The sequence below is a fragment of the Amphiprion ocellaris genome, chromosome 6 (assembly GCF_022539595.1).
Source record: "Amphiprion ocellaris isolate individual 3 ecotype Okinawa chromosome 6, ASM2253959v1, whole genome shotgun sequence".
In the NCBI taxonomy this organism is placed as follows: domain Eukaryota; kingdom Metazoa; phylum Chordata; class Actinopteri; family Pomacentridae; genus Amphiprion; species Amphiprion ocellaris.
This window is the reverse complement of record NC_072771.1, coordinates 2,729,795-2,745,346: the sequence shown is the minus strand read 5'-3', so window position 1 is coordinate 2,745,346 and position 15,552 is coordinate 2,729,795. Positions and strand designations below refer to the sequence as shown.

The following is a 15,552-nucleotide window of genomic DNA, read 5'->3' as shown; positions in this document are numbered from 1 at the left end:
GCGAGATATTGGATCATTGGAACATTTAACTAAATCATGTGAGAAGCTTTGAGGGGAAAATCACAGTTTGGTCAGAAAGTTTGACCCCCAAAACACCAAAACCCACCGGTGGGTTTGAAAAGTATATTTTCTTTTTTTAAAAATGCCAAAATTACACCATTTATTAGAGCCAGAAACAGTCTTTGAACTAAAAGTGTGAGGTGTGCAGTCCAGAAAATGAACCAATTCTAAGCTTAAAAACATGATTCTGCTTGATTTTTTTTTAATTGCCAAGAAGAGACCACTTGCGACAAGTTCCATTAAAAAAAAAAAAAATTCTGCGCTTCTCAGCAAAACTTAAAAGCCACAAGTGACTCAGCTGTGACCAAGAGTCATCACAAAAATTCTGAGAGTTTTCAGTTGGAATGCAGGCAGTGAAACTGAGAGGAAAATCTCAGGAAAAGCTCAGAAACTGTGAACAGAGGAAGAAGTTGTTGGAGATACATTCAGCATGGAGAAACATCTTTTTAGAGTTCTATCTATAGTATGTGGAGACAAAACCACCACAGAGACACAAAATGACAAAATAAGACACAAAACAAAATAAAAATAAGACAAAAAACAATTAAACTTATCCTAACTCTAACACAAAATGACAAAAATGTGGCACAAAATGACAAAAACAAGACAAAAAAATACAAAAACAAGACAAAAACAACAAAAACTAAACAAAAAAATGACCAAAACAAGACAAAAATGAAGCAAAAAATTGTCAGCTAACCTAGCTTTAGCATTACGGTTAGCATTAGGGCTGAGAAGCCATGACTGATTCATGTGCGACCAACAGTCATGTAAAAAAAAATTTCTGTAATATTCGGCTGAACTGCAGGCAGTGTTGGTGTATTTTGAGAATTTACTGGAAGAAATGGAGCCAACAGACAGTAAACAGAACGTCTCGTTTTAATCAGACAGTTACACCTCGGCATTTACAACAATCTGCAGCAGATTTTCAAAGTTCAGGTCACAGCTGAACAACAGTTAAAGCCCTTTCCTTCAGATTTTTTTGTTGTGGTTTGAGGGAAAGCTCTATTGCACCGACTTGATGCTGTCGAGGACAAACAACACAAAACTGCAGGTATTTGTATGTTAACTGACACCTCTGATGTCAGATTTATGTCAACCTGATTGTTGCTTTAAGCTGATTTTTTTGCAGATTTGTGTCATTTTGTCCCGGCAGAAGTGGAACTACAGGCAGGCCAGAGGGTTTTCTGCAGGTCATTCGTGTTTTCTGAGCAAACAGCAACTCTCCGCTCTCATAAAGGAACATGGTGAGCCGTTACGTAACAGTAGTTAGGATATTAAGACAACGAGTGCAGTCAGTAAATTGCTCTCAGTAGCATCATGAGACAGAAAAACGCTGATCCAGACCGAACCAGAATCATGCAGATAAAAGTCGCAGAGGGGACTCAAAACGTGTCAACATCTTCACAGGAAATTACATTTTCTGTACATAACAGACACCGTTATATAGATTAAAAAACGTGGTATAAATAGCAGATAGTGGTGGAAGCAGAGTCGGTTTGTCTCCACAGTTCAACCCTGACCTCAGCCCGACCTCCAAAAACATGTTTGTGACTCAACTCTGCACTTTTTTAAAGTCACAATGAAAGAAAACCATCCCCATCCCGTCTGAAACACCTTTTCAACCATCAATACATCTCTAATAGACTGTGAGGACATATTTGATACCAAAGTGACCAAATATTTTTTTGTGCTTTACAGAAAAACTGACCCAAAAAAGCATAAAACCTCAAATCTGTGCACTGGATTTGTGCAATCTTCAGGGTGTTTTTAACTTTTAATACATTGTTTATTAATAATTACGGATAAAGTTGTAGTCTGCAGGTTAACCGGTCCATTGGTTGGTCAGTACGCTGAAATATGACCAAGAATCTACAAATAATTGGTCTTCTTATTTGGTAAATTACAAAGAATATAGTGGCCAATTGATTGAGACATACAGACTTTTCTTTACTATCAATATTACAGTTAAATGCACCAATTAGAGCTTCGCTACAGTGCAACTTCTTGTTTCAAACTCACTTTAAAACCTCCACTGGTTAGAAAAATGGGCTAAATTCCAAAAAATCTAACGTACTAAACATTATATTTGATTGACTGGTGAATTTGTTGGACATTATGCTCTAATACAACCAAACTGTCATTGATTGGACAGTTGCAAGTGAAAAGTAGCAAAGTCCTACAAATAATTGGTCTTTTTATGTGATAAATTACATATAAAATTGTGGCCAACTAATTCAAACTTGCAAACTTTTCTTGATTATCAATATCACAGATAAATGCATCAATTAGATGTCAGCTACAGTTACAGTTTTAGCCTCTGGAGGAGTTACGAACTCACTTTAAAACCTCCATTGGTTGGAAAAATGGGACTGATTCCAAAAAATCTAATTTAGTAAATGTTATAGTTGGTCAACTGGTGAATTTGTTGGTCATTATGCTCTAATTTGACCAAATTTTCATTGATTGGACAATCGCAAAAGAAAAACAGCAAAATTCTCACATTTGATTACATGGAATCTACCAATAGTTGGTCTTCTTATGTGGTAAATATTGTGGCCAACTGATACAAACTTACAGACTATTCTTTATTATCAATATTACAAATAAATGTGCCAATTAGAGCTCCGCTATGGTACAAGTTTAAACTGGTCAACTGGTGAATTTGTTGGTCATTAAGCTCTGAATCAACCAAATTCTCATTGATTGGACAATCGCAAGAGAAAAGCAACAAAGTTCTACAAATAAATAGTCTTTTTATGTGGTAAATTACAATAAACTTGGTACTAGATTAATGCACCAATGAGATGTCAGCTACAGTTCAACTTCTAGTTTCAAACTCACTTTAAAACCTGCACTGATGTGAAAAATGGGACAAATTCCCGAAAATCTAACTTATTAATCGTTATAGTTGGTCGACTGGTGAATTTGTTGGTCTTTCTGCTCTGATTCGACCAAACTGTCATTGGTTGGACAATCACAAGAGAAAAACAGCCAAATTCTCACATTTGATTACATGGAACCTACAAATAATTGGTCTTTTGTGTGGTAAATTACACAGAATATTGTGGCCAACTGATTCAAATGAATATACTTTTTTTTATTATCAATATTACAAAGCTTCTGCAGGAGTTAGGAACTCATTTTAAAACCTCCACTGGATGGAAAAATGGCAGATATTCCCAGAAATCTAACTTACTTAATGATATAGTTGGTCGACTTGTTAATTTGTTGGTCTTTATGCTCTGATTCAACCAAATTGTCAATGACTGTACTGTCCCAAGAGAAAAGCAGCAAAGTCCTCATATTTGATAACATGGAATCAAAAAAATAATTGGTCTTTTTATGTGGTAATTAACAAAGAATATTGTGGCCAACTGATTCAAACTTGCAGACTTTTCACTATTATCAATATTACAAATAAAAGTGCCAATTAGAGCTCCGCTATAATACCAGTTTTAGCTTCTTCAGCAGTTACGAACTCACTCTGAAACCTCAAATGGATGGAAAAATGGGCCAGATTTCAAAATTTAACATACTAGGTCAACTGTTGGTCATTATGCTCTGATCTGACCAACTTCTCATTGGTTGGACAATTGCCGGTGTTGCTTAAATAAGCACAAAAGCGCTACATTATCAACCTCCCTTCTAGGATTAATCCATTATTTCTGGTCGCAGGAAGAACAAACTATCTGTAAACATCCCCCATGTTTTCATAACTTTGAACTGACCCAACTTAATGGGTTTAATGCACGTTTACTCAGCTCCAAGCTAACTGAAACCATGTCAAATAAGTTAGTGTTGCTGCATTTTGTTCAAATTTATGGACAAAAACTCAAGTATAAACTTGACAAACTGCACTTTGTGTATCTCAGTTCAACAACAAACACGATAGATCTAAAAACAGCAGCTAACTTGCCTATTTTACATTCTTTAATAGTTTTTGTGCTGGACCACCAGTTGGTACAGTTCTTTTTTTAAGAAATTGTAATATAACCAGACATCAAATGATTTAATTTGATGCAAACACGGCCTTTAAATGTTTAACAATTAGGCTGAAATGGTTAGCCATAAGTCTGGTTAGCTTTTCCCTCCAATCAATCGATTGGTTGAAGGGACCAACATCTTTTCTGGTTGACTACAACCTTAATCAATATAATAAATTAATAAACTATTTAAATATGTGATTTAAAAGCAATTCAACCATAATAAGCCAGGTGAATTGTTCTGCAGGTACTGCCACTTTGGTAAGCCAGGCGAGCTAACTAGCCTAGCCAAATTTGTTACTTCTCAGTTATTATCATGTATTTTGACTTATTATTGAATCCAACATTCAAGATTATTAATTTGTTGTATTTTGTAACCAACTGATGATGAAAATAGATTTTAAAAATGCTATGCTAATGCAAAGTCCCGCCAACAGCACAATATAATTGGCTATAGCGCTAACAGCCAATCAACACTGCAGGATAAATTTAAATATTTAAAAAAAAACAAAAGCAACAAAGTTTTGTGTTGAAGTTTGTGTTATTCTATCTTTTCATTTTTAGATGTTGGGCCTACAAATCCCATATCGATCACCCCCAAAGATCCATAAAAAGGATCTTATTTGGCATTTACACACAACATAACGAAAAACAGACCTTTTGCTGAGGCTCATCTGACAGTTTCTTAATGACGAAGGCTTCGGTGCATCAGACAGCGGGTCCTTTATCTGAACTCATAGCAGCTGACTGTAAGTTCACCGTTAAACGAACCCACCGATAAATAAATCACACCACATCTCAACAGTGCAGAGTGCAGCGACTGCGGTTTGCCCTTCAGTTACTTTTAGTCTTGTGATTTACTGCATATTCTGCATGCTGATATCGAGGAAAATACCAATTTCTTTCAGTGTAGTGGTTTAATAGAGAGCAAAATGCATGATTTAAAGACCGAGCAAATGCTGTATCTTCCCTCTCATGATCAAAAGAGCCCAAATCATGAAAGACCAACGGCACAGAAAGGCCTGGGCGAGCTTTTAATCCACAACCATCACATTCAGCTTCTTTAAAGGAGTAAATTCAGGAGCAAGACGCTCTCAGAAACGTCATTTCATCGTGACTTTAAAACCAACATCTTTGTAAATTAAAAAACAGGTTCGAGTGCAGCGCGTCAGACCTCTCAGCTGCGACAAATAAATAAAAAGAACAGATCCAGGAGATCATCTGGAGGTGGACTACAAACCCCCACCGGGACCAGACAGCCACACTTCAAACACCGACACTCTAAGTGTATTTACAAGCTCTCAGAAAAGTGCTTCTCTTCTGCTTTAAAACCGATCTGAGCAGCGATGACGAGAGACACGTGCAGTGAAGTTAAAGAGACGACAGTGAAGTTTGCATCAGTTCAAGTTGATTATCTTACAACGCTACGTGGCTTGTGATTTTAGAGTGGTGTTCTGTTTCAGACGAGATAAAAAAAAGGCAAGAGGCTCAAAAAGAACCGCCGATAAACCTGAGGATGAAACATGACGGAGAGGAAATCTCTCTAAATAAATACTATTTATTGTCTCTTTCGCGAGAGCCATGGAAAACTCGGAGAGTAAAGCTAAATCAATGTTTTTTTCAGCGAAACCCGACACCGGGTGATAAACTCGGAGCTTCGACTTCACAAGCAAGGAATCCTTTTAATAAAACCACCAGAAGCTTCCAAATAAACCTCAATCTCCTCTCTGGGAAATGAGCTCCGTTTCTAACTCACACACAGGCTCATTATCAGGATGATTTCTGGGCGAACGACTTTTCACACAATCATTAGCATCTGGAGCTCCCTAAACGGAAATAGATCTGTTTCTTTTATAGTTTTTTGCAACACCTAGTTGTACCCTGAAAGATTTTTGAATTTGCAGATTTTTCACTCTTTTTTTGCATCTCAGTGGGTCGGAGAGCGCAGTGTGCTTTCCTGTTTTTTGGGGGGTTTTTTTGCATCCGGGAGTTCTGAGATCAGTGCAGGCAGGAGAGTTTAGCAAATCCTCCGAGCTGACGCAAATCAATCGTCGATACTCCGTGTCGAGAATTTGTCCCATGAGGAACTTCACAGCTTCCACGGAAATCAGCCTTCTGAAAGGACCGATGGGCATCTGCAAGGACACCCCGGTGCTCCGTGGAGGGTCCTCAACACGCCTCGGGACCAAAAAGGCCTTCTGTCAAGCAGCCGAGAGCAAAGCACGAACCGAAACGACCAAAGAGGATCCAAAAGTCCAGTCACACCTGGCAGCGGGGGTCAGGTCGCAGGCTGACGGGCGCCGGCGCCTTCTTGGCGTCGGTGCAGCCGAGGCAGGAGGGGAACAGCGGGCTGAAGAGGCGGCCGAGGCCTTTCCGGAAGACGCTGTTGGAGAGGCTGTAGATGAGACAGTTGCAGAAGCTGTTGCTGATGGCGAGCCACGTGGTGAGGAAGGACGCCACCATGTGGTGATAGAGGCCAGCACTCTCCAGCAGGAAGTAGAGGATGTACGGCATCCACAGCACATAGAAGACGCTGGTGATGCGGAACAGCACCATGGCGTAGCGTTTGTCAGGGCAGCCCTCGCAGCGTTCGCCACGCTCGCCTTTATCGCCGTCCGCCTGCGAGCTGAAGCGGGCGTGGCGCTGTGTGATCTCCCTGGTGTGCTGCCGGCAGATCTTGAATATACTTCCATAGGTGAAGCAGACTGTGAGCGCCGCTGGGGCGTACAGCAGCGCCACAATGAAGGTGCTGAAGCCCGGGTTGGTCTTCCACGAGTCGGCACACCACTGGAAAATATCCCCGTGGTAACCGGGCTTCCCCCAGCCGAAGAAGGACGGCAGGAAGATGAGCGCGGAGTAGATCCAGATGAGGACGATGCACACCCGCAGGCGGCACGGCGTCACCAGCGTGGCGTACGACAGCGGGCGGGTGATGGCGATATAGCGGTCCACGCTGATGCACGCCAGCGACGCCATGGAGACGCTCTTCAGCACCGACACCATGTAGCCAAATGCCTTGCAGGTGAGCTCCTCGTTCAGGCCGCGGAGGTAGTGGAGGAGGGACAGCGACGGCACTAGGCAGGTGACACCCACCAGCAGGTCGGCGTAGGCCATGGTCTGGATGAAGTGGCTGGTGGTGTGGTGGTGCAGCAGAGGGGCACAGTGGAAGACGAAGATCACCACCAGGTTGCCGGCGATGATGAGCACAGTGAGGAAGAGGATGACGACCACCTCCAGCACACAAGTGTCCAGGCTGCGGGAGTAACCCACGGCGCCCAGCAGGCAGAACGGGGGAGAGCCACTTTGGTTGGCGTCGGAGGAGGAGTTCATGTTTGGACTGGAGAAGGGGAGGCGGCCTCAGCTGGACGCCGCTGCTGCCGCCATCCTGTCGTCCGCTTTTCTTTTCTTTCCCTTTAACGCTGCTAATCCAGAAGTTGCTCCAAAAACAAAGCGCCCAGTCTTCTTAAATCAGCATCTTTTGTGGCTCAGCGGGCAGAGCGGCTCGTCCTTAAAGTAGCAGGAAAGCGTCGGTGCATGCAGAATGCAGCCGGGCTCTGCTGCTGCTGATGCTGCTGCATATGTGCAACCTCGACGGGCAAGCGGGGGAAAAAAATGTAGAACAAGAGATGCCAGTCTGATGCTGCAGTGCAACCCGTCCTCCTCTTGCAGCTGCTTCTCATGCCCCCCTCCCTCGACTACAAATCCTGAGGCAAGCACTTCGCTCCGGCGCGCAGCCACAAGCAGCCATCAACTCACAAAAAACAAAAATAAACAAAACGCAGCAGCTCCGGCGTTAACGCTTTCCCATCAGGACGGTCCCGCCACATCTGGAGGCTTCACACGCCGGTCGGCTGCAGATGTTTTCAGGCATCATGAGTCCAGAGGTGAAGCCGGCTGGATGTGGAGCTTCTTGTGAGGCTGCTGGCCGACTTCCAGTGAGTGAATAAATGTGGACCTCCTCTCTGCTGTAGCAGCTCTACAGTGATGATGCAGCGCTGCCACCACCGCCTAACTCTCCACCCCCTGCTCGATCGCCCGCCTCCCTCTCTCTCTCTTCCACACACACCCATACACACACACACACACACACACACACACACACACACACACACACACACACACACACACACACACCCTGCTGTTCCCTCCCCTCTAACACACACTCTTCCTCCCCTCCTCTTCCTCCATTTATTTGAATTTTTCATTCCCTTCCTCTGTATCACAGAAAACCTCTTTAGATGAAGCTGCACAGCAAAAAGGATGAACTGTTTAAATATACCATAAAAATATAAAAGTTTTCTTTACTTTTTCCAGTTTTGGTAAATTACAGATAAGGTCCAAATAAAATACCAGAAAAAAAGCATGAATTTAGAAATTATCCCAAAAGAACTGGGCGAAACTGCAAAGTAACAGAAAAAAAGCCCAAATTGACATATTATCCCTCACAAAAAGAGGCCAAAACAGTAAAATAACAGAAAAAAAAGCATGAATTTAGATACTATTGCTTTAAAAAAAAAAAAAACGGGGGGAAAAGCATGGATTTAGATGTTATCCCTTAAAAAAAGGGAAAAATACATGAATTTAGACTTTATCCCTTTCAAAAAACAGGTAGAAACTGTAAAATAACTGAAAAAAGCATGAATCTACATGTTACCATGCCAGGCCAAAAGTGTAAATTAACAGAAAAATAACATAGAAATAAAAATACTGAAAAAAAGCATAAATTTAGACGTTATCTCTTACAATGAACAGGTCAACGCTGCAAAATAAGAAAAAAAAGCATGAATTTAGATGCTATCCCTTTCAAAAAACTGGTAGAAATTGTATTGTTTTCTTAGTTTTTATTTCTAATTCTAAACTACAGAAAATATGTAGCAAAATCACAGAATTTGTTAGCTGTAAACCAAAAACAAAAAAAGCCAAAAATCTGTTTTTTAAATATAAATATCAATTTAATCTTTTACAATTTTGAAAATAAAATTTCGCTATTTTTACTGTATTGAAAAATTTTAGAGATATTGTTCAGCATTTAAAAAAATGATTTATATCTATTAATGCTTGAAAATGACAAATATATGGTACTTATACATTACCCCAGTTAATAATAATATCCTATAATATCACAGACAAAAGTATCAATTCAAAACCTAAACCTAATTATTTTTAAAGCATTCAAATCAGCAAAAAACATAATCAAAAATAATAAAAACAAATAATAAATGAATGATAAATATAATGTATAAATATAAATAGTAAATAAAAAAATATATAATAAAATATAAAATAAAATATATAATACATCCTTGCCTACTAATAATGTGTATCTGGAGTAAAAATCCCTGATTTTGTGTAATTTTCTTCCTTTATTTCTGCTCTCTACTTCCTCTATCCTTCGTCCCCACGGACATGCACTTCCCTCCCGACAGGACGCCCCGCCCCCTTAAGTCAGCTCGGCCAATAAGCAGCGAGCAGGTTTCCCTGTCTCCAAAGAGACGATTCACACCCACCCACGTGCTGCGAACACACATACACATACACACACACACATACACACACACACACACCTCACATATGAGAAGACACGGCAACACGCACACACGTGTTGGGAGACACGGCGGGGAGCGATCACACATGAAACATCAGAGGAAGAACGTGAGGAGAGTCTTCTGATCATGGGAGGAGGAATTCCTGCAGCGACCGGAAAACCAAGGATTCAAAAGATCCTTTAAAATGTTCATACCGACCCACTGAGCAGAAGTGTGGAGTTAACACATTAAAAAAAATAATTCAATTAAGATGTAGTTATTAGGATAATTTAAGATACAAATATTAATATAAACAAATGCTTCTAAATGCATTGATTTAGTTAATTTTAGGACAAAACAAACAATAAGAGGAAATTTAAGGTTTAAAAAGCCATTTGCTAAATCTATTTTAGAAAACGTATTTAATAAAAGGCTGCTTGGAAAGTGTAATAATGTGGAAGCGTGACGTGTTGTTGTGTTTTCTTAAAAGGTAAGTAAATATAAGGTTTAATGCAAACACACAGAAATGTAACTGGTAGAAGATAAAAAGACAACTAGCACTGCTAGGCTATCAGCTAGCATCCCAAAATTAGTCACTGGAATCCTTAGGCTAACCGCTACCATTCTTAGACTGGTCACTAGCATTTCCAGGCTAGCAGCTAGCATTCCTGTGCTAGCAATTGGCATTCCTAGGCTAGCAACTAAAATTTCTGTGTTACAAACTAACATTCCTAGCTCAGAAACTACACTTCCTGTGCTAGCAAAAGGCATTTTTAGGCTAACAACTAGCATTCCAAGGTGGGCTACTAGCAACTCATGGCCAGCAAGTAGCATTAATAGCCTTACAACTGTCACTCCTAGACTAGCAACTAGCAGTCCTGGGCTGACTGGAATAACTGGAATTTCACAATTACTAGGCTAGCAACTGGCATTCCTGGACTAGCAACTGGAATTCTAAAGCTAACAACTGGCCTTCTTAAGCTAGTCCATAGCATCTCCAAGCTGGTCGCTACCATTCCTGTGCTAACAGCTAATATTCCCAGGCTAACAACTGGCATTCCTAGGCTAGTCACAAGCATTCCTAGGCTAGCAACTAAAGTTCTTGTATTACAAACTAGCATTCCTAGCTCAGAAAATACAATTCCTAGGCTAGCAAAAAACATTTTTAAGCTAACAACTAGCCTTTATAGGTTAACAACTGGCATTCCTAGGCTGGCAGTTAAAGTCCTGGGCTAGCAACTGAAATTCCAAAGCTAAAATTCCTGCACTAACAACTGGAATTCCACAGTTACTAGGTTAGCAACTACCATTACTGGACTAGCAACTAGAAATGCCGGACTAGTGAACACCGATCGCGCGACATCGTCCGATGGGAGGAGGGGGGTGGAATCCAAATATTTGGATCTCAAAATAAATATTCGGATACCACCATAATGACAAAATATTTGGATATTCAGGTCCAGCCCTACTAGCAATTAGCATTTCTGGACTAGCAACTGGAATTCCAAAAATATTAGGCTAGCGACTGGCTTTCTTGGACTAGCAACTGGAATTCTAAAGCTAGAATTCCTGGGCTGACAACTGGAATTCTGCAATTACTAGGCTAGCAACTAGCATTACTGGACTGGCAACTGGAATTTCACAATTACTAGGATAGTAACTAGCATTCCTAGACTAGCAACTAGCAGTCCTGGGGTAGCAACTGGAATTCCTGGACTGGAATTCAAAGCTAAAATTCCTAGGATGACAACTTAAATTCCACAATTAGTAGGCTAGCAACTAGCATTCCTGGACTAGCAACTGTCATTCCTAGACTAGCAACTGGAATTTCTAGACTAGCAACTGGAATTCCAAAGCTAAAATTCCTGGACTAGCAACTGGAATTGTGAAGCTAACAACTGGCCTTCTTAAGCTAGTCTTTAGCATCCCCAAGCTGGTCGCTACCATTCCTTAGCTAACAGCTACCACTTCTGGGCCAACAGCTACCACTTCTGGGCTAACAACTACCATTCCCAGGCTAACAGCTACCATTCCCAGGCTAACAGCTACCATTCCCGGGCTACCAGCTACCATTCCTGGGCTAACAGCTACCATTCCCGGGCTACCAGCTACCATTCCCGGGCTAACAGCTACCATTCCCAGGCTAACACCTACCATTCCCGAGCTACCAGCTACCATTCCCGGGCTAACAGCTACCATTCCTGAGCTAACAGCTACCATTCCCGGGCTAACAGCTACCATTCCTGGGCTAGCAGCTATATTCCCGAGCTAACAGCTATATTTCTGAGCTAACAGCTATCATTCCTGAGCTAACAGCTACCATTCCTGTGCTAACAGCTACCATTCCAGGGCTAACAGCTACCATTCCCGGGCTAACAGCTACCATTCCCGGGCTAACAGCTACCATTCCCTGGCTAACAGCTAAATTCCCAAGCTAACAGCTATATTCCTGAGCTAACAGCTATCATTCCTGAGCTAACAGCTACCATTCCTGGGCTAACAGCTACCATTCCTGGGCTAACAGCTATATTCCTGAGCTAACAGCTACCATTCCTGAGCTAACAGCTACCATTCCAGGGCTAACAGCTACCATTCCAGGGCTAACAGCTACCATTCCCGAGCTAACAGCTACCATTCCTGGGCTAACAGCTATATTCCTGAGCTAACAGCTATATTCCTGAGCTAAAAGCTATCATTCCTGAGCTAACAACTACCATTCATGGCCTAACAGCTACCATTCCAAGGCCAACAGCTACCATTCCAAGGCTAACAGCTACCATTCCTGGGCTGACAGCTACCATTCCCGGGCTAACAGCTACCATTCCCGGGCTAACAGCTACCATTCCTGGGCTAACAGCTACCATTCCCGGGCTAACAGCTACCATTCCTGGGCTGACAGCTACCATTCCCGGGCTGACAGCTACCATTCCCGGGCTAACAGCTACCATTCCTGGGCTAACAGCTACCATTCCAGGGCTAACAGCTACCATTCCAGGGCTAACAGCTACCATTCCCGGTCTGACAGCTACCATTCCCAAGCTAACAGCTACCATTCCCAGGCTGACAGCTACCATTCCCGGGCTAACAGCTACCATTCCTGGGCTAACAGCTACCATTCCAGGGCTAACAGCTACCATTCCTGGGCTAACAGCTACCATTCCAGGGCTAACAGCTACCATTCCTGGGCTAACAGCTACCATTCCCGGGCTAACAGCTACCATTCCAGGGCTAACAGCTACCATTCCTAGGCTAACAGCTACCATTCCAGGGCTAACAGCTACCATTCCTGGGCTAACAGCTACCATTCCAGGGCTAACAGCTACCATTCATGAGCTGACAGCTACCATTCCCGGGCTAACAGCTACCATTCCCGAGCTGACAGCTACCATTCCTGGGCTAACAGCTACCATTCCCAGGCTGACAGCTACCATTCCTGGGCTAACAGCTACCATTCCCGGGCTAACAGCTACCATTCCCGGGCTAACAGCTACCATTCCTGGGCTAACAGCCACCATTCTCGGGCTAACAGCTGCCATTCCTGGGCTAACAGCTACCATTCCTGGGCTAACAGCTACCATTCCCGGGCTAACAGCTACCATTCCCGGGCTAACAGCTACCATTCCTGGGCTAACAGCCACCATTCTCGGGCTAACAGCTGCCATTCCTGGGCTAACAGCTACCATTCCTGGGCTAACAGCCACCATTCTCGGGCTAACAGCTACCATTCCCAGGCTGACAGCTACCATTCCTGGGCTAACAGCTACCATTCCTGGGCTAACAGCTACCATTCCCGGGCTAACAGCTACCATTCCTGGGCTAACAGCTACCATTCCCGGGCTAACAGCTACCATTCCCGGGCTAACAGCTACCATTCCTGGGCTAACAGCCACCATTCTCGGGCTAACAGCTGCCATTCCTGGGCTAACAGCTACCATTCCTGGGCTAACAGCCACCATTCTCGGGCTAACAGCCACCATTCTCGGGCTAACAGCTGCCTTTCCCAGGATGCTGTTATTATTCTGCTTCTTATTCTGCTTTAAAATCACTTTAAACCATCATGCGTTAGATTTCTGGAAGTTCCCGGCGGAGCTCAGCTGGTTTCTGCTAAATGGTCAGTCCGTTGTTTTAACGGTTCTGTAAGCGTCACCACTAAAACACGCCGTCTGCTGATTCACCACATCAAACCACAGCTCTCCTGTGATACTCTGAGGTTCTGGGGGGAACCAGAGGGCAGAACGTCGCCCCCTTCAGGGTGGCTGGAACAGAGACAACATTCAGCTGCTGTTTGTTTTTTTGCCGCTGTTCGGTTCGAGCTTTTATTCTCCAGGTCAAAGGTGACACATCTGCCTGACGTCTGAACAAGCAGCTGGTTTGAACCTCCAGCACCTCAGCTGTGAAGCCAATGCTGGGATAAACAGCATTCAGGGGGGAAAAAAAACACCTTGTGACTGATAAAAAAAAGAAACTTGTGATGTCGCAGAGAGACTGAACACCTGAGGGTCGGAGAGTCGGCGACGAGAGGAGCTTAAAAACAGATCCCGCTCCAGGAAGTCACATTAATCTGTAATTATAAAGCCGACATTAAGATCAGGATTTGGGAGAAAGTTAGGAGGCAGCTGAGGATGAGTCATCGGCACTAAATGCTCCGTTATGTTACCTAATAAATATACATTAAAACAAATGTGTTACATAACAGCAGAATCACTGATTTACTAAGAGAATTATGAGAAAACTATTAATTTGGAGAATAAAAATAGACAAATAGTGGTATCTAGAGGTATATTTTTCACATCTGCCTCAGTGAACAACAAAACATCAGTGGACGACTCCTATCCCTGCACTGCAGGACAGAAAGATTCAGAAAATCTTTCTGTCCTGCAGCAATCAGACTGTTTAATTCAAAAGTAAACAGATGAGACCAGACAATTAAATTTCCCTTCGGGGATTAATAAAGTCAGTGTATTGTATTAAATTGTATTTGTCAGAAACACAGCCTGTAAAGTAGAAAAACTGTCTTTAAAATGGACTTTTGTTTAATTCTAAAAGGAGAAAATCATTCCTGACCTCAAACTGTGACATAATTGTGCTGTTAATTTAAATTAAAAAATGGGTTTATTAAAATCCAATAGGTTACTGGTAAAAGTTTCATTGAATTCTAGGAATATATGGCAGACATTTACAATTATTTTGGAAGAAAAACAACATAAAACAAGGATAAGAAAGGTTTTTTTTTTTTTTACTGCTATTGTACAGATTTTCCTGTTTTGCCCCCAAAACATTCATTAAAACATTTTAATTAACATGTGAACTATTTTTTTAAAAATGGCAAAAACTGTAAATAATGTCCACATAAAAAAAACTTTTCTTGACTACAGTGTGTGATTGTAAAATCATCGGTTTACTGCATATAAATCAGCAAAAATATACATTTTTTACAGATATTTTGTGGTTATTTTTAAAGAAAAACGATGCATAATAAGGATAAGAAATTGTAAATACATTATTTTAACTGTTATTGTACAGATATCCATTTTCCCCCCGAAACATTCATTAAAACATATTAATTTACATGTCAAATATATTTTTAAAAAGGGCAAAAACTAAAAATAATCTACAATTACAAATAGTAATTTGTTCTAGTGACCACCATGTGTGACTAAAATTACTGTTCTACTGCATATAAATCAGCAAAAAAATATTATTTTTACAGATATTTGCTGTTGTTTTTAAAGAAAAATGAAGTATAATATGGATTACAAATGGTAAATACATTTATTTAACTATTACTGTACAGATTTCCTCGTTTTGCCCCCCAAAAATTCATTAAAACATATTAATTTACATGTCAACTATTAAAAAAAAGAAATGGCAAAAACTGTGTATAATGTCCACATTAAAAATCTGTTCTTGACCACCAGGTGCAACTGTAAAATCACTGTTTCACTGCATACAAATCAGCTAAAAAATGTTATTTTTTACAG

At 41.5% G+C, this 15,552-nt stretch overlaps 1 protein-coding gene across 1 annotated transcript; it reads right to left on the bottom strand.

Annotated features, from left to right (window-relative positions):
- Positions 1 to 916: 916 nt before the first annotated feature.
- On the bottom strand, positions 917 to 8,022 carry LOC111582070 (probable G-protein coupled receptor 21). Its single transcript, XM_035957377.2, has one exon. The coding sequence runs from the start codon at positions 7,374 to 7,376 to the stop codon at positions 6,306 to 6,308; it is 1,071 nt and encodes a 356-aa protein (XP_035813270.1). The 5' UTR covers positions 7,377 to 8,022; the 3' UTR covers positions 917 to 6,305.
- Between the last annotated feature and the right edge of the window lie 7,530 nt (positions 8,023 to 15,552).

Bases quoted from the DNA above. Each gene is read 5' to 3' on its own strand.
- LOC111582070 (XM_035957377.2), bottom strand. From the start codon at position 7,376: ATGAACTCCTCCTCCGACGCCAACCAAAGTGGCTCTCCCCCGTTCTGC.